This window comes from Momordica charantia (genome assembly GCF_013281855.1).
Source record: "Momordica charantia cultivar OHB3-1 chromosome 7 unlocalized genomic scaffold, Mcharantia_2.0 BLBB01000007.1, whole genome shotgun sequence".
In the NCBI taxonomy this organism is placed as follows: Eukaryota; Viridiplantae; Streptophyta; class Magnoliopsida; order Cucurbitales; family Cucurbitaceae; genus Momordica; species Momordica charantia.
This window is the reverse complement of record NW_028275165.1, coordinates 10,846,321-10,865,979: the sequence shown is the minus strand read 5'-3', so window position 1 is coordinate 10,865,979 and position 19,659 is coordinate 10,846,321. Positions and strand designations below refer to the sequence as shown.

Genomic DNA, 19,659 nt, shown 5'->3' with positions numbered 1-19,659 from the left:
TCTTAAATAATAATATAAATAATAAATCTGCCTTGGACCAAGCGGAAATTCACCCTTCCCAAAATAATAATAATGATAATGATAAATCAATTAATAAATAAATAAAATTCAATAGTATTTTAGTATTCTCAAATTTAATCCACCTAACACATCGCACTCCCAATTTTTAGGGTGTTTCATTCACATATAAACCTCTTAAATAAATGATTAAAACTACTTTTCTAAAAAATTTGTAGACATGGTTGATAGGGATATAACATTAATGTTAATAATTGTTAAATAAAATATTTATTCATTAATTTCAATATTTGTTATGATTTTTTTTGGAATATATTTTAGTATTGATAAATATTGATATTTTAGACTTATATATTTATTGACATCCACACTTAAATTTTGTTACTCACCTACTCATTTGACCAAGTCCATCGATAATTGTTGATGTCCAAATTCTATTCAATGATGTAGACTCGAATAGTAAATGTTGACGTTTTTCTGCAACCTGCAAGATCGAATTGAAGACCACGTGATGTCCTATTTAGTGCATTTTGATGCATAAATTGGATTTAAATGAGCTAAGAAGAGACCAAATTTATGTTCTGGAAGATGGTTGCTTATAGATGAGCGTTTTAGGAGCACATGTTGCGAAACTTGATTTGTACCGTGGATCATATTAAGATTAAGGTTGGTGGTAAAAATATACTCAACTAGCGAGATAGTTCATCCCAACCGATATCCATTATTTATTCTTTTTCTAACGAGGATGGGTGAGCATGGCTGCTTGTCTTGGAGAAAAGTAGGCTTTCCGCCCTCGAGCTATTGGGTTGAGACTCTCGAACCCTCAACCCACGTGGCCCTCGGAAATTTACCCACGTGTAACGTCATATTTGAGCCCATAACAGTAATGTTTAAAACAAAATAGAAAATACGATATCATAGATTCCTTGCTTCGCTGCTCCACATCTATTATTTGTAACGTCTCTCTGTCTCTCTCTCTCATAGTTAATTAGTAGCAGCTCCCTCAGGTTCAGCACAAGTACTGTTCATCGTTGGAAATCTCTCCTCCGAAAATCTTTTTTCCTAATTTTCTTTTCCTTTTTTTTATTTTTCTGCTTTTTCTGAGTCAATGCGATCGAGGGATGGGGAAGAATGGAGGTAGCTCAAGCTCAAGTTCATGGTTGAGTGCTGTCAAAAGGGCTTTCAGATCTCCCACTAAGGATAACGAGAATGACCACCAAAAGGTAATATATTAAATAAATAATACTCATAATTTAATTTCAACAAAGCCCCAATTTTCTTCTTCTTCTTTGAGCAGGGTAGAGAGAAACGCCGCTGGATTTTCAGAAAACCCACAAATAATCACTGCCCGGAACCGGTCGCCGGCCTGCAACCCCCGCCGCCGCAGCCGCCTCCGCCAGCCTTTCTAGAACCCGTCCAGCCCACCAGGCTCGCCCGCTCCGGTTTGGATCGCTACCGCCATGCCGCCGTTGTGATCCAAACCGCCTTTAGAGGGTATCTGGTGAGCCTCTTTTCCATGAACACCATGCGTGTTTCTTTGATAATTAAGTTCTCCTTTAATAACTATTTTCTGACAGTAAATTCACTAGGAATCATTTCGAAGTGAGTTACTTCTTTGAATGATTTTGGATAGTAAAAATTACTGGTAAAAGATTATTATCTTAAATGGAAGTGATTTTAACAGTGATAAAATTAACTTTGTTCATAACAAAATTACCGTCAAACATACATATTCCAACGTTTTACCATGATATATATAAGTGATTATAGAAATTATAAAATAATCGAAAGTAAATTTGATTGTGTCAAAATTACTCCATAGCCTAAATTACCCTCAATCCTCCAACCATTTCAACTCTCACTCAATTAGTGTATGGTGTTGAATAATGCTTCTTAATTAAGGTAATTGACAATACTAGAGTTACCCAACAAACAGATTTGTGACTAGAAGTACCTTTAAAGAAATGTAACCAGTGGACGTTATTTTAATTTAATGCCTTTCTAGAATAAAATAAAATAATAAATACATAAATAGATGCTAGCTAGGTAGAAATTAGATGAGCAGACTGGAATGCTATGGTCAGCTTGAATATAATTTAGTGGTCTGTTTGATTATCACTTGAAATATAATGATATGATTTTTTTATTAATAAATAATTATTAAAATAATGGTAAATTTGCCTACATAAGTTTTAACTTAGTGGTAATTGACATCTGTATTTGATTAATAAGTCATAAGTTGGAATCCCTGCAACCCCGCTATTCAAAACAAAATGGTGGAAGATTAAGCAAAATTTTGATTTTTGTTTGTCATTGTAAAAAATTAGAAAAAGTTTGTGAAATTTGAAAGCAATGGTAAATAATTTGAAGGCGAGGAGGGCTTTGCGGGCGCTGAAGGGAGTGGTGAAGTTACAGGCAGTGGTGAGAGGCCACAACGTGAGAAAACAGGCAAACACGACGCTTCAGTGCATGCAGGCGCTGCTGAGACTGCAGGCCCACGCCCTGGATCACCGGAGTAGGCTCTCCCAAAGGAAATCTGTTGTAAGTTTTTATCATCAACATTACAATTTACACACCGAAAAACAAAAGAAAATGTTGAGAGTCAATTTTCCATTTTTTTGTTTTCTTGGGTCGAGTGTTCGTCGAGAGAAGGAAGTAGTGTAGCGGACGATTGGGATGAACGTCCCCACACGGTTGAAGAAGTTAAGGCGATGTTGCAACATAGGAGAGATGCTGCTTTGAGTCGCGATAACGTTTTGTCTCACTCATTTTCTCAACAGGTACCTTCTCATTCTGCTCATTCGCCTTTAATTATTATTCAAATTATACTTGTTTCCTCATCATTGGTATGTTTTAAATATAAGATGATATGGAGGAGTGGAAAGAGCCCGTCAATAGGAAACCAAATGGAGCTTGATGAAGGACCGAAGTGGCTTGATCAGTGGATGGCGAACAAGCCATGGGAGACCAGGGCAAGAGCTTCAATAGATCACAGACCACAGCCCCTTAAAACCCTTGAAATCGACACTTCTCGACCGTACTCTTACTTAGCACCCGAAAATCTATACAGAATGAACTACCAAACTGGCCAACAGCATCACCCATCACAAAGATCCAACTCTCTTTCTTCTTCCTCCCCGCTCCACCGAGCCCCCCACCACCACCACCAATACCCCATCACCCCGTCCCCGTCGAAAACCCGCCCGATCCAACAAGTCCGGTCCGCGAGCCCCCGCTGCAGCAGAGAAGACAGAAACAGCCATCACATTACATCTCAAACGCCAAGCTTGAGGTCCAAACATCACAGCACCAGCAACAATGTGGGCAGTGGTGGGACTTCACTGCCTAACTACATGGCAGCGACGGAGTCGACCAAGGCCCGAGTCCGATCTCAGAGCGCACCGAGGCAAAGGCCAGGGACGCCAGAGAGGGAGCGAGCTGGGACAGCGAGGAAGCGACTCTCTTATCCGGTACCGCCGGATCCTTACAGTAGAATGGTGGGGTGTGGAGTGTATGGGAATAACATGAGGAGTCCAAGCTTCAAGAGTGCTTGTGGAAGGTACGGTGGGTTGGAGGAACGGTCTAACTATTCTTCTTGCTATACAGAGAGCCATGGAGGAGAGGTTTCTCCTTCTTCAACCGCTGATCTCAGGAGGTGGTTGAGATGATGAAATCCACAGTTTGGGAATGTAATTTCTCGGGCTTGTAATTTGACTTGAAAACAAGAGAAAAAAGATGAGGTAATTAAAGAGAATAGTTAATATGATTGACTTGTATTTTTGGAATATGAAGTCGGGACTTGTATTTTTTTTTAATAACGGTGAGTCGGAGATTTGCTTTTCTATATCCAAAGGCACTCATGTCCGTCCCAAAGCTCGGACCCAGTAGATATCAAAAGTTTTTTGTATTAAGTTCATCTATCCAAAAAAAGGTTTAAACTTGAAATTCTAAACCAGAATAACCAAAACTTGGAGAAATTGCTACCCACTGCTTGTAACATGGACTCTAAATTGGGCAAGTGCAGTGCCATCTCAATTGAAGAAATTTCTTCCATGTCTATCTCTTCATTCTAAAATCCTAGCCTTCTTTTTATTGCCACCAGAAAGTTGGAACTAGGGTCATCTTAAATCATCTCTATGTCCAATACTTGTTCTCCTTAATTGTAATTGCATTCACTTCTCTGGTCAAATACTTGAGGAGTATATAAGCTTGGTGGCCTTCACCATAGGTTGTAAATCAAATTTGATTGATTTTAAAATTCTATGTTAATTAAAAAAGATAGTTTTCAAAAACAGATTTTAAATCTGATTTTTTTTTTACTAATACTCAACTTTTTTTTTATTTCTCATATTCATGTATAAAAAATTTCTTTCTCAATCTAAATTTTTTTTTTATTTCTAAATTTCTCTCTACAAAATTTACTTTTCTCTTTCTAAAATTTTCATACTTTGAATATTTATTATTATTTGTCTTTTTCTCCAAATTTTCCATATCTATGTATTTTTATTTTTTATTCTATTAAATAAATTTCTGTTTACAAAATTTATTTTTCCCTCTCTGAAATTTTCGTACTTTAAATATTTATTTGTCTCTCTAAATTTTTCATCTTATTTTTCTCTCTCTAAATTTTTCATCTTATTTTAAATTTATTTTTCTCTCTCTAAAATTTTTGTACTTTTAATATTTATTATTATTTGTCTCTCTCTAAATTATCTCTATGTATTTTTATTTGTTATTCTTTTTCTAACAGAGCAGTTCGATTTCTCTCTCTACAAATTTAATATTTTTTCAATTTTTTTAATATTTTTTCAATATTTTTTCTCTTTAATATTTTTCTTTTATAACTTTTCTTTTTATTCCTAATCTATTATTTCATCTTCTTTTTTCATTCAATTTTCTTTTATGGTAACTTTTACTTATCTATGTATTTATTTATTTTCTCTAAAAATTATATTTTGAATCTTGTTTTTATCTCTAAATTTTTTCTACTATAATTTTTTTTTTCCGCAGAGTCAGACCCTAAAAATAAGAAATGCATGTCCGTACCCCGTCCCGATTCCATTTTTTTAAATAATTAATAAATATTTATTACGCTTTTTTATTTTTTAAATTATAAAAATAATTAAAAACAATTATAAAACCAATAATTCTTCTCGAGAACATCTCTCAGACCAAAGAACGAGGTAGAGACGAGATTACAAATTTTCACGGACGAGAGAATGTTGGATAACATCCTCTCACTTGCATCCACACCATTATCATCTCTACTCTACATAGAATTTTCTCTCTTATTTCAATTTTTTAACTTTTAAAAAACAGAAAACTAAAAAGAGTTACCAAACATGTTTGGTTTTCTAGTTTTCAAAGACAAAAAACAAAAAATGATTATCAAACATATATTGTTTTTGTTTTTTAAAAACAAAAAACCAAAAACTAAAAACAAGAAAACAACCAAAAACAGAAATGGTTATCAAACGGGTCTGAAGTGATTCGATTTTGGCTTTGAACGGCTCGATAACCTAAAATATTTCTCAAGGTTTATCCTTATAAATTAAGTAGCAATCTCGTGTTTTGAAGCTTATTATTTCACATGTAACTGCATTGAAGGGGCTATAAAATCCATACGAATACCTTTTCGTCGCATAAAAGCTTTTCGTTGCATATTTGTGATGTTAAAAATAAACTTTCCGTTTTCCCATTTTTTTGTAGTGTCTTAGAAACTTCATAAACTTCCCAAGTTGTTGCAGAAATTAATCAGGTGAGGGAGCTAAAGGAACACTTTATAATTTCTGACCACAGAGCATAACAAAGAACTAGCAACTACCATAGACAAGTAGTTTCTTTCATCTAGTTTTACAGCCACAACAATGCTCAATTGGGTTGCTTAATTGAGAAGTGGGAGTTGAATTCATGATTGTGACGTCGTCTCTCTAGTGCTGTGTAACCAAACAACGATTCAGTTCCCAAATTTTTAAGTCATTGGAGTTTAAAACAAACTTCAATATATAATGATTTAGTCCTCCAATCCTATAGTTAAAAATGCATAACTTTCTAGTTCTAGCTGGAGAAATGTTAGGGTGTGGATAAAAAAAAAAAAAAAAAAACTATTTAATGGGCCAAAAGCCTACAACTTTATTTTTTAGGCTTATGCCGCCTACTTATATATATATGCACATGAGTTTTTACTTTTATGTGTTGGGTGGTAGAAAAACAAGGGAGCCGTGGGATTTTGGTAGCAGCTGACTTTAAGGTGGTTTTGAAGCAAATTTGTTGTGGCGGCGGTTCGGATATTGGCAGAGGCTTTGGGGCAGATCAAGATCAACATTATTGGGATATTTGTATCTTGATGATTGTGAGTTTTTCATTCCTGTTCTAAGTATTATTGTGTTAAAATACTTAGAAGTTAGGGAGCTTTTGTTGGGACCTCCAGGGGATATTTTTGGGGAGAGTTTTGAATCCAATCTTTTTAACAATTACTAGTGAATTACCCACATCTGAGTGGAAGACTGGACGTAGTCCATAGTGGTGAATCAGTACAATTTTGCTGTGTCGTTTTCTTGTTCTTTACCGTTTTCATCCTTATTTGCATATTCTGATTGTGTGTGAATATTTTCTGTGGAAGGGAAAATAACATAGGACCGTTAATTTCCAAATAAGTGGTATCAGAGTTGTAGGGTTGTAGCATCATGAGAGATAAATATCACGCACACTATTACTATGAAGAGGTTCTGAAGTTCACTGGGGAGAATTTCAATTTTTGGAATATGTAAGTAAAGGATTTCTTACATGCAAGAAAATACACAAGACTTTAGGGGAGAGACCAGCGGGGATGACTTGACAAGAATTGGAATGAGATGCCTTATGCTTTATCTGTCATCGAAAAGAAGACGATATTTGTCATGCGATCTTTAAATGTAACCGTGCAAGAGAGATTTGGAGGTGTAGAAAGCTATTCACAATTGTCTTCCTACGCTAAGTGCCAGACGAGGGATGGATATTCTTCCCTTATGCTTTATCTGTCATCGAAAAGAAGAGGATATTTGTCATGCGATCTTTAAATATAACCGTGCAAGAGAGATTTGGAGGTTGTTGTGTAGAAAGCTATTCACAATTGTCTTCCTACGCTAAGTGTCAGACGAGACAAGGATTGAAATGAGATGGATGAGCAGGCCGTTGCGAATATCAAGATGTCATTGTCAATGAATGTTTGTAGTCTGGTGGCGAAAGAGACTACAACAAAAGAATTATTGAAGGCCTTGCAAGACAGGTATGAAAAACCTTCTGCCAATATAAAAATACTTTTATGGACGAAGTATTTTAATATCCACATGGAGGAGAGAACCTCGGTGAATTCCCACGTTAATCAATTCACTGATATCTTGAACAAATTATAAGGGATGGGTGTCAAGATTGAGGAGGAGGTGAAAGCTATGAGGCTGTTGACGTCTTTGCCTGACAGTTGGGAGACGATAAAGACCGCGGTGTCTAATTCGCTAGAGGAAAATAGCTTGAAATTTACAGCTATTTGTGATGCCGCCTTATCTGAGGAAGCCCGGAGAAAATTAAGGAAAATACCTACATCTACTTCAGGGGCAGAAAATGATGTTGAATCAGCTTTGATGACTTAAAACAAAGGGAAGGCAAAGATGAGTTACAATGGGAAGCAACAGTGGAGATATAGCAGGGGTAGTGGGAGTTCTAGTGAGGAAGTGGAGTGCTTTTACTGCCAAAAGAAGGGACACGTTAAACACTTTTGCAGGAAGTTCAAAGAAGATTTTGAGAAGGGGAATAATACTGCAAATGTTATAATTGAAGAAGAACAGATTAAAGAGTTTCTGGCTTGTGTTCAAAGGAACATATCTATGGACTAGTGGGTAGTAGACACTGCAGCATCAGTGCACGTTGCTTCAGACAACTGTTGGTTCTCATCTCTTACTGTAGGTGATTGTGACTTAGTGAAGATGGGGAATGAGAGTATCTTCAAGGTGAGAGGAATTGGAGATGATTATTTGAAGACAGGCGAAGGGACCAAGTTGGTGCTACGAGGTGTCAGGTATATTCCTAGCTTCAGATTTGATTTCTTATCGGCAGGGAAGCTAAATGACGATGGCTACAGCAGTGAGTTTAGTGGGGGTTGCTGGAAGCTCAAGAGGGAATCCAGGGTGGTGGCAACATGCCACAAGAGATCTTCTGTTTATGTGTTAGAGTTTGGAGTTGCCAAGGGTTCAATGAGACAGACAATGCACAGAGTAGCTGCAGATGGTTCATGGCAAGACCTTAGAGGACCAACATCATTGATGGCCAGAACAGATCAGAAGAATTTGCCATCAGCTCAAGTTAAACAGTTGAGAAATATAGAAAAGGGAAACGAAAATTTGATAGGCCATTGAGTTCATATCTCAGCTGTCAGACGTTCAGGCGAGTTGGTGAAATCGCATAGACGAATTAGTGCATTGAAGGGTATGAGTTATGTTTCTAGTATGGTGACATGCTTGGGTGGGAGTGTCAAGCCTAATACAGAGAGAAAATCTTCTCTCAGAGATCAGTGGATTCGATCGAAACGACCACTCCATTTCTAGGACAAAATGGTCTATCAAGCGACAAATATAGAAACACCAGGAACTTCCCTAACAGCAATAAAACACACATAGTACCTCATAAAGGCTGTGTTCCAATTGGTTCATGGAAGATTGAGTCGAAGTCCAATATATAGATAGAACTCCAAGTGAATAGTCAATTAACTTAAACTTAGGAGAAGTATTACAGGATTCTCAAAAGAATATAATAAATCAAAACCAAAATCATCAAAATCAAATGATGAGCTAAAAAATTTCATAAAAACCATAAAACAAACCCTACCATTGTCATTACAAAAAGGCAACACATCAAATATAAGATGAAAAGGCACACAAGATAAAGAAGATCAACAAGAAAAAATTAAACGTGTCAGGTAACACAAAGTTACCTCCAATTTGATATTCGTAGTCTCAGCAACATAGCGCATTATAGAGTGAACAAGCTTGCACTTATTGTATTGTACCTCTCCTTGCAAGCTTGAATATCCTCCTTAGACACCTGCCTCTTACGCAAATCAAAGTAACCCTTCTCCTTATCGACTCCGAGAACCATGATGGACTCAATTCGACCGACCTTGATTAAGCTGTTGACACTATCCGCAAATATGTAAGAAGAACAAGCACCATGATAAAATCTCTAAACCTTCCAAAATCATCACCTTTAAGTGCAGTAGCTAATAACATCTCAGTGCAGCAGCAAATTGGGCACAATATATGCAATCAAATCTCAGTCAATTGCTAAACTTCCGTTCTGAATTACCATTGCATTTAGAAAACTTGAATCTAGAAAATTCCTTCTTATCGGAATTGACCTCCTGCTCAACATTATAAAAAATTTGCGGAAGATTCCACGAAAATCTTGAAGTATATAAACTCAAACGTATGAAACTCACATTTTCAACTACATCTCCTAAGTTAACTCAAGTTTTTATAACTCATCTTTTTATAAAATCTAACCCAAACAAACATCTCCTAAGGTAACTGCTATATTACCTAAACAAACTCACATTTTGTATTTTCTATTTGTGGTAATTAAAATATATCTAAAGGTCGGTAGTTTATGACTTTTTTTCAACTCACATATTCTGGTCCTCTTGGTCACAAGCCCAAATGAGATGGATGGATGCGAGCCTCACATGTCGTTACACCAATCCTGCCACGTACACATCCATTTTAAAAATATTTAATTGATTCAACGAAAAACAAGTTCCATTTTTAGTGATATTAACAAGCTTAAGTAATACAAATCCATGAGATCATAAATAAAATTCTTATATTCACAAATACTCTATTTGAAACAAATATGGTCAAAAGGACTGAAGTAATTTGTGAAAAAGGATAAAATTCAAACGGAAAATATAACAAAAAAATATATTCAAACTGAAAACTACTGCGTGCTTTTATCCTCTATCCTGTGAACTAGTACACTCAACTTAGAGAAATTGATGCTGATAGAATATATCCCTGCATATTTGAAACTATTAGCCTACAATGAAAAAGGTAAACACATATGATTCTGGTAAGTTTTGATAAGTTCGATTCGAAATGAAACGAAACGAAGAATAATTGATGAGAAACTAGTTACCTCATGATCAAACAATGACTGCACATAATCTTGGAGCAATCCCTTAAGAATATACAAAGCCATTTTAGATGCAAAGTGGTAGAAAAAAGATGAGAAACTAAATACTAAAACAGAGCATAAGAAGTGAACAAAATGTTATGGTTTCATGTGGGGGAAAGCAAAACAAGAGGGAGATGAGGACAATGTGAAGCACAGACTACCTTCAGTATAGCATGATCCATCATCAATTTGACATCAAGATTCTACAAAATTAACATTTATGCCACTAGAAATGTATAGTGAATCAAACAATACTGTCAAGATGCTCTTCCTAAGCATTATACCACTACAGTCAATTTCTAAACTATTATCACCATGTGATGGAAATGGATAACCAACCTTAAAAGTTAACACTTGACTGGTTAAAAGACTTGTTTGCCTTAAAAAGCTAAATTAGATAAACAGAGGACCACCTTGTTAGAAAGTTTTTGGAGTAGATATGCACGATGATGAAAATTCCAGCCCCAATTATACAGGTAGAGATATAGTTATTCAAAACCCAGAAACTAAATAACTTTTAATGTAAGGAATAAGTAATGAGATGAAAGTGGGAATTTAAAAATTTATTTGTTGTTGAGACTTATCTGATCTTGGGCGTCTATGATCCCATCTTGCATGAATTTGGGGATGCTGAAATTAATGGCACAGTAAGCGGTGGAAAAGGAAGAAAAGACGACATCCCAATACCCAAATCATGGGCGAGTTCAAGGACCCAAGCCATGTTGAGATTAACCAGAACGCAGGCATCGTTTCTATGATTTGACTCAAGAGCTGCCGAAGCTGGGAGCGCAGAACTCTCATCAATAGGTAAAAAAGCTTGTCAACAGAGTACTTGTTTTCGGCGGAGCCGAAGTTGTTTGTAACGGGGGCCAAATGATCACTAAAAAAACATGAAACTATAAGTTAACTTGGCTTCACTTGGAAAAGCTGGTTAGAAATTCAGAAGTATTGAAAAGAATTTGGCTAAATTTGGCTCTGTCAGAGAGAAGCAACTTCTGCATACTCCAACCCTTCCAGCCCTAAACTCTAAAAAACATCGAGAAATAGGAGGAAGTAACATTACCCAAAAGAATGGAGTGCGTGTTCGTCTTTGCCGCGTCGGTGGAAATCGTCGTCTCTTGCACCCCTTAGAGAGACGGAGGATTGTCACCATTCGCACACAAGGTCACTGTCACTGTGAAATGGGTTCGAATGACCTTCAAAAAGTTCGTGGAATGCTCAAATGATCCACCCTTTTAAATGTGCCCGACCCACTCGAATATTTAATTAATTTTAAAAGGTAGCAAATTTACAGTACTACCCTTTTGTTCAGAAAACCAAACCATTCGCTCTACCTTTCCCCGTTCCTCGCCGTTTTCAGCCCCAATTCATCTTCTCGATTTTTCTTCGCAGTCCCTTCGAATTTCTTCTTAATTTTTGTTTATCTTGGCGATTGGCTTCGATTTTATGTGTGTTGAGGAGTTGAGTGGTTGTTTATTTGCATTGATTCAGTTTTTCGATGTTTAGATGAACGAATACATGTATAATATTGCATCGATTTAGGTTTTTTTCTGTTGATTTTGTTTTCTGGTGTTCTTATTTGTTTCGTTCCCTGTTTTTCTTCGATTTTTAGTTTATGTTGGAATCGAGGTCTGTGGCTGCGAGAGTTTGATTTGAAATGTATGAAGTGGTGTGGTCGGAGGTTGAAGACGAAGAAGTATTTCGGTGAAGTGGGATGGACCTCGAGCGAGGTTGAAGAGATTTGAAATGTCGCTCAAGGTTTAGTAAACCTCTGTCATTTTTCTCGGGTTCGACATCGGGCGAGGTTGAGCCCGAGGTAATTAAAAGAGGCTCAACCTCGCCCGAGATCGAACCCGAGAAAAATGACAGAGGCTTAGAAACCTCGAGGTTGCGTCAACTTTTTCTATCACCAACCGTTGACCTCGTGCGAAACCTCGCCCAAGGTTCATCGTTTCTTATGAAACTCGGTCTGAAAACCATAACTCCCGCCCGAGGTTCATAGTCAACCTTAACAGAATCATGCCGAAATACGAAACTAAATTTAAAAATGACAACATGTTTCAAAATCAAAGAAAACAAAACAGTAAAATTGCTTTTCAAATGTAGTCCAATCTTAAGAAGAAATCAAAAGCAGCAAAATTAAAGGCAATGGTTGTTGCGAATTAAATGATTCCCGGGCGGGAATTAATATGACCCCGGCCGAGGTTTTTTCTAGCGGTCATGTCTTATACTTAAGGATATTTTGGTCATTTCATCTCATCTGACACATTATTAATGCTTAAAGTAGGTCATTTGGGCACATTTAAAAGGAGTGGGTCATTTGAGCATTCCACAAACTTTTGAAGGTCATTTGAGTCAATTTCCCCAAGGTCACTCCTCTTTAGTTGTTTCGCGCTACAATAGAGTTGGGAGGCAAAAAATTTGGGAGTGAAAAATAAAATTAGGGTTAAAAGTTAAACCTCGCCACTTTTAGTGTCGGGTCTAGCCCGAGATTAAGAGTATATTTACAATGTCGGCCCGACATTGAAACTTACATCAAAATTTTGAATATATATTATATAAAACAAGTATAAGTTATAATTGTAAACTACCTTCCACTCATCTAGCCCCCATCTATCGCATAACATATTCCAATCATCTGGTCTTGCCAACAACCGCTCGTGCGGAGTGTTGCGAGCAATCTCAGGCGTGGGCTGACTTAGGTAGTATTTGTGCAATTTGACCTATACGCCTTATGTGTCTGTTTCATTTAATGCTTGATGAAAGACATCATAACTGGGTCTGACTCTTCGAAATCAAAATGACCCTACGGAAAAAAACACCGAACCAAGTGGATTGTTATTGTTGCTACATCATAAAAAGTGATAAAACATATTAAGTAATTAATCTCAAACTGCTTGAGATGGGTTAGAATTGTCATATTCTCACTTTGTTCGACCTCGCTCCATTTACTACATTTTAGACTAACACATTCACGCATATGTACCTCGATCACGTTAGAAAACGTGGTAGCCATAGGACAAATTGGTTTATTCACTGTGGGGTCACATTTGATCTTTACTTTTGTGTTACTTGCACATATTTGATTTTCCAGTTCTATCAATCGGGTGTATCCTCGCACGTCTGTTCTATCTGTATGTTGTCAAAAATTAAACCAATTAGTTAAATATAACTTATTTATTTTCCATATATTTAAATTGACGTACCTGGACGAAGAACTGGAACAGGCGGGTTCACTGGTGGATGATCACCACTCTGTACGTGTTCTTGTGACTGACCTGCTTGGTCTGGCCTCATTTTTCTACAAACTTAGGCAGGCAACCAATGAGTATTACATATTGACTACACAAATACTGAACATAAATCAATTTCATGCCTAATTTATCTAAAATATAGTTAAATCGACGTACTTGGAGGATTATTTATTCGGTACTGTATTCATCGTCAACATCATTTATACTATTGTCAGTTTATGCGTCCAGTACATCGTCTTATTTGTCATTTATAAAATCATCCACATTGCACTTATGTATGCTTCTATTGGATTGTTCTTGACCCTCAACGAGAACATGATCAACATCATCTCGACGGAATGAACTATCTTGAGTGGATTCATCTACTTCGATCCTGGGTCCTACTTCTAACAATGAAATATGGTCATTTTCAATGTCTATTTGTTTTCGAATATCCCATACACGTTTATTTAGAGTATTTTGAACAACTTTCCAATTATTACCAAGTTTGGGGTCATCCAAATAAAAAACTTGTTAAGCTTGACCAACAAGAATTAACGGGTCGTCTGCATACCAATAATTAGACGTATTAATCGACTTAAAACCGAAGTCAACTCGAATTTTATTCTTCTTAGAGTCTGTATTAAACCACTTGCACTTAAAAAGTATGACACGTTTCCTCTTAGCATAATCTAACTCCCAAACATCATCCAAGACACCGTAAAAATTCATGTCATCCACTTCTCCTCCACACACCATGACCCTATTTTGTGTCGTTCAACGACTATCTCGTTCTGTATTATGAAAACGTAATCCGTTTACAATACAACCGCTATATGAGCGTGCAGTTAATGAGGGCCCTAACACAAGTGAATAAAGATCGTCATCTAATTCGCCTTGTTCTCATAATGTCAAAACCTGTAATAGATAATAACAAAAAACTTAATGATTTCGTTTTGCGTTCACCTAAATTCTAATCTTAAAAATCAATATTATTTGTACTTTGAACCAATCAGGAAATTGAGAACTATGTCGTTCATATAAGGCAGAAACACTATCTCCTGGAAGTCGAATTACTCTAAAATGTTGACTATCATGCCGAAGAAGGAGAAAAATAAAGTTATAGTTATGTACTCGCTAGTGTGCACTTAAAATGTACTTAGCATAAGTCAAACTTACTCTCGATACGACTCTATCTCTATACAGTTGTTCAGTACATACCAATGTGCAACTTTTCTTTCAATGACAGATAATGTCTTTGAAGTTGATGCCCTTAAAGGTCGTGCACTTAGCCTGAACACGCCAAAATGTCGACAATTTTTATCACCAGCAATAGTATCATCATTGTATTCGTCTCTATTGAATCTCGTTTCAATTCCAGTTAGATACAATGAGCAGAAAGTTAAAGATTCATTCATGATGAATGATTCGGCTATCGAACCCTCAGGATGAGCCAAGACACGCCCAATTTTTCGGCGATGAAATTCGAATTTCAACGCTGATGGACACCTTTGAGGTTCTGGAGCCTACTTCATTGAGGTTCTGGAGTGCACTTTTGGCAACAAAAGTATATTTTCATCGCCGAAAGCCAGACCGTCAGTGACGACTTTACTATTTCGTCGCCGAAAGTCGCACTTTCGACGACGAAAGTAATTTCATCATTGAAAGAATACTCCAGAACCTACTTCGTTGAGGTTCTAGAGTGTACTTTTGGTGACGAAAGTAAATGTCGTTGCTGAAAGGCACACCTTTGGTGACGACTTTATTATTTTGTCGCCGAAGGTGCACCTTTTAGCGACGAAAGTTGGAATGTTCGGCGACGACATGTGATGTCGTCGCTGAAAGTGATAGTTTCGGCCTCGAAACAACGTTTTGTTGCTGAAAGTCTCATTCGACGACGAACTTTGACTTAGTCGTTGAAGGTTTCGTCACCGAATTTCAAATTTCATATAGTGAAAGTATTGGAGACTGAACCATTATAAATTTATAAACCACAAAGACTAAATTATATCGGCCCTTATTGACCACTATACACTAGTATTGACTCTTACTACTATTGTTGTCCGATTTTGGGCGGCTGAGACTTGGCGTGGATGGTCGGAGGGGCGACGGCAGGAGGGGTGGGCGAGGCTAAGGTTGCAGTCCACATGGTTCTAGATTTTGTGGCTTAGCAAGAAAATTGGGAGGTTGTTTGAGTTTTGGAAAAATGTGTGGCCCAAAGTTTTTGCCTTTTCTTCAAGGAAGTAAAAATTACAAAAGTTGTAGCCATAGTCTAGAAAACTCTTTAGAATTGAAAAATGTTAGAGGAGAAAAGAAAAAGTTTTCTCCTAAACTTCTGATTTCATAATCTTAACTGGATAAGTGTTGTATTTTTTTTTTTTTTGTTCAATTTCCATTGAACTCATTGACTAATTATAACAAAAAGTTACGTCAAAATCATTAAAACTCACTAGTTTTGGATGAAAGTCGATCTTGCACAAAAATGAATCTAAATACCATATTGATGATCATACATTTCAATTATTGAATCCTAGATATGATTTTCTCTTTAAAGTTTGTCTCTGAATTGAGAAATTTAATTACATAACAATTTCTTTATTTACTTTATTTGTCGTTTTTTTTTCCTTTTTGTGTTAAAGTTGCATAGTTACATATTTGTACACATGTAAAAAAAATATTACATATGAGTTAAATTACTTGTGAGATGTTACATGTTTTGGACAGTTATATATATAGTTGTTGTTTTTCTTTGAGAATACCACAATTTGGTATTCTCATCCTCTAACAAGAATTTGCTCTCTTTTTTTTTTTTGTTCTTATTTGTGTTGAGAGCAAGTGTGTAAAAATTTTGCTAGATTTAAGTAGTTTGAGGTTGCTATTTTACTAGAGTTAGTCATTGTATCCTTTTGAGATCACGATTCCTATAGTCTACTAGCAATTTGTGCAAAGCAAATATTTGTCTTTAGGGCAGCATGAAGCGTGTCTCGATTGAAATTCATCAAGTTTTTGTGTTCATTGAGCTATCAAATTTTGTAATTGTTTGTAGCCACGTTGTGACCTGTTTCCCAATATTATACCGTTTATATTAACAACGTATATTTACCCAACATTTCGTACTAGACTTGTTATAATTTATTAACGCACATCAGAATAACTTTTTTAATGAGTTTCTAATGAAAGTTTTTCAGAAGGTAAAACCATGGTAGCTACTTACTTCAGAATTCATATTCTAGAGCTTTCTTAGTAATTAAATGTTTAAACAATCTTCATACTGTGAGATTAGTCGTGATGCACACAAGTGGACCTAGACATTCATGGATATTAAAAAAAATTTACAATATTTGTTTATGCAAGAATTTGCACAAGGTTTGACCTAGTCAAGGTCGAACTCGGAAGCTGATTAATCTCGAACTACTGCGGACTGACGTGCACAAGAGGAAAAAATCTCTGACACTCAAGTCAGTAAGCAGTTCAAACTTAGTAATAAGTTTGAGGAGAGATTCGATACTTAGGGTAAGAATGAGGCCTCTATTTATAGGTGTTAGGCTGGACCGATCTCACGACCACCGATTATTCTTGTCGAGTCGCAGGTCGAACCTGTCGGATTGCTCAGATCGAAGCCGAGTCGATCGAACCGTCTAACATGTGTTCAAATTAGAAGAATGACTAAGTTCCTTACCTCGGCGGGTTCGAGGTGGAGCTACCAGTTTGAATAATTCTTCTGTGGGCGAATCAACGTCCTCCAGGTGGCACGACAATTTCCTCTCTTAAAGATTGGCCCCCTCTCTCTCAGGTTTGAGGTCGACCTGGCAGAGAAGTTTTTCGCAAGAAATTGGTTGACGTGGTGTCTTCCGATTTTGATGTGCAAAAACATGACTGTTGGAGAGGTATGGAGATCGAAGTGACAGTTGTAAGTGCATTCGAGTGCTCTGTCGCTTGAACTCTCGAGGAAACCTCAATCGTTACTTCTTGGGCACTTGTGTGTCGGAGATTAATTTTCGGAATACTTTAAATAGTTTCGCATCTCAAATTAGTGTTTGCTGAATTTTTGGAGCCCGACCTGATCAGCCCAAACTTGGCTTTAGGTCAGTCCCTTCTTCCACTCTTTCGTTTTTTGTATTACTTACGTTATGTTGAGTTCGTCTAGTAGTAGTTCAGATCGTCCCACCAGTAGGTCATCCCCTAGGAAATCCTCTTTAATGAAGGCTTAGCAGAGGGTTTAGTTGCTGAGCTCGATGAGGTAAAAAATTTGCGTTTTTCGGATAACGACGGCGAGGATAGTGGTGCCTCAACCTCAGATCAGGGTTTGGAATTCCCTTCTAGTATGCCAGAGAACTACCTCGGACTGCTACGTAGGCGGTACCAAATTCCCGATTCTATCCTTCTGCACTTACCTCAGGCCGGAGAAAGAGCTAACACGCCTCTAAGGGGATGGGTCACTCTTTATTTGAAAATGTTTGAGTGCGGATTTCGAATACCCGTACACCCTTTTTCCCAAAAGTTCTTGAGCCGAACTGGTCTCGCACCTTTCAAAGTGGCCCCCAATGGATGAGGTGTCGTTTTTTCTTTAGCTATTCTTTTTTGGCGTCAAGCTCGTGAAGTGGATGGTCTCGAGTTGCTTAGGACTGATTAGCTTCTTCCTTGCTTCATGGTGAAGCGTATCTCCAAAAAGCTTGGGCGTTATTATTTGTACGCAAGGAAAAGTGCAGGAGGTATCATAAAGGGGCCCACCTTTATAAAAGGATGGGTGGGAAAATGGTTTTATGCCTCGGGAGATTGGTTGGAGAAGGACAAGTCTAACCAGTTCTTATTCAACGTTAGATATAGATTCGAGAACTTAGGTAAGAGGCCATACTATCTTTTGTTCTTTTTTGCTTTTACTTACTTTGTTAATCTTTCGATCTACTTTTGTAGTTGCAATCAAACTTGTGCCCGAACTAACATAACAACCTTTCATGTACTAAAATACTACAAGGATCGATTTAGGGGTGGCAGGAAGGTCGGTACTTTGATTACTGATAAGCTGCTTCACTCGTCGGACCTTCTCAACTACAATCCTCTTTTAGTACTTGTCGAAGCCTCAAGGCCCAACTCAGAGTTAGGTAGGTTTAAACTCGAACTGCTCTTACTTTCTCTTCCTTATTGAAAATTTTCTAATCTTTCTTTGCTATAGCAGCCATGGTGTACAGTTTTTCTAACGCTGTAAAGCGCAAGGCCAAAGGTGGGACTCGTCCATTCAAGGTCAAGTTGAGCTCTGACCCTCAGGCCACAGAGGCAGCGAGGGTAGCTGTGGTCGGACTGGAGTGTCCTCAAGGGCCTCATTCTGGTGGAAGAAGGTCTTGTAGCGAGTCTACCGCAGTGCTTGAGGTCTCTCCCCTGAGGGAGATTCACGATGGGCCTTCTCCTAATAAGGCCAAGAAGAAGAATAAGAACACGTCTTTAGAGGGTGTCGTCTCCAAGGTAAGGAGGAGTAGCTTATTGGATCTAACTGATGGTTCGGAGGCTCGAATGGGTGCCACCACCGACGTGGAAATGATATTTCGCATCGAACTCTCAAGCGCTGGCCTTAAGGAGAGGGTCGAACAGATAGGGAGCGCTAGCTACTGACGGTGCATAAGGCGCGCCACCAAATTTGTCTGCGCTCCTAGGTCTGCGGTTCAATGCCTGATTGACCTTACCGTGAAAATAGGAAGGACAGATCTCGAACTGGTATCTTAGCTTTGTTTGCTTGTTATTTTCTTTTTCTAACTCCCGTTTGTGTAACAGGCTCACGTTGCAACTTGCCACGCAGCCCTTATAATGAAGGCCGAACTGGATGGCCGTGAGACACTGTCCGAGAATCACAAGGAGTCCGTCTCTGCTGCTTTGGACTATGCTGTTACTGCTCAGGCTAAACTATTGGAGGTTAAGGCAGAACTAAAAGCTGCCCAGGAAAAGCTTAAGCTCATGGAGGGGGAGCTAAAGCAGAATTGGAAAGCCCTCAAGGCATCTCAGGTGATTATGAAAGCCTTAAGGTTGAGAAGTCCAAGCTATTGTGCCACAATACCGACTTGGAGGAGAAATTTGCTGAGGCGCAAGGCGAGGCCGAGAGATGAGAGGTTCGTTTCCGGAACAACACCGTCCTCGAAGAGGCATTTTGGAAGCATCCTGATTTCGATGGCTTCGCAAAAAACTTTAGTGATGCGGGCTTCAAGTTTTTGATGAAAAT

The 19,659-nt window shown here is 37.7% G+C and overlaps 1 protein-coding gene and 1 long non-coding RNA gene across 8 annotated transcripts; one reads left to right on the top strand and one right to left on the bottom strand.

Annotated features, from left to right (window-relative positions):
- Positions 1 to 765: 765 nt before the first annotated feature.
- LOC111024365 (protein IQ-DOMAIN 17) lies at positions 766 to 3,862 on the top strand. The gene is made up of 5 exons (XM_022302019.2): positions 766 to 1,241; positions 1,316 to 1,519; positions 2,389 to 2,559; positions 2,655 to 2,798; positions 2,883 to 3,862. The coding sequence occupies exons 1-5, from the start codon at positions 1,140 to 1,142 to the stop codon at positions 3,684 to 3,686; spliced, it is 1,425 nt and encodes a 474-aa protein (XP_022157711.1). The 5' UTR covers positions 766 to 1,139; the 3' UTR covers positions 3,687 to 3,862.
- Positions 3,600 to 11,421, bottom strand: LOC111024366 (uncharacterized). Of its 7 annotated transcripts, none has more exons than XR_015792259.1 (3): positions 11,282 to 11,421; positions 8,984 to 11,098; positions 3,600 to 3,732 (listed from the first exon to the last, which is right to left on the bottom strand). It is a non-coding gene; the product is annotated as an uncharacterized LOC111024366 (long non-coding RNA). The 7 variants fall into 7 exon arrangements; XR_002603320.2 differs by lacking the exon at positions 3,600 to 3,732 and adding an exon at positions 5,633 to 5,954; XR_002603322.2 differs by lacking the exon at positions 3,600 to 3,732 and having other exon boundaries at positions 8,837 to 9,409; positions 9,675 to 11,098.
- Positions 11,422 to 19,659: the final 8,238 nt, after the last annotated feature.

Bases quoted from the DNA above. Each gene is read 5' to 3' on its own strand.
- LOC111024365 (XM_022302019.2), top strand. From the start codon at position 1,140: ATGGGGAAGAATGGAGGTAGCTCAAGCTCAAGTTCATGGTTGAGTGCT. The intron at 1,520-2,388 runs GTGAGCCTCTTT...AATAATTTGAAG, and splicing joins CCGCCTTTAGAGGGTATCTG to GCGAGGAGGGCTTTGCGGGC. The intron at 2,799-2,882 runs GTACCTTCTCAT...TTTAAATATAAG, and splicing joins CTCACTCATTTTCTCAACAG to ATGATATGGAGGAGTGGAAA.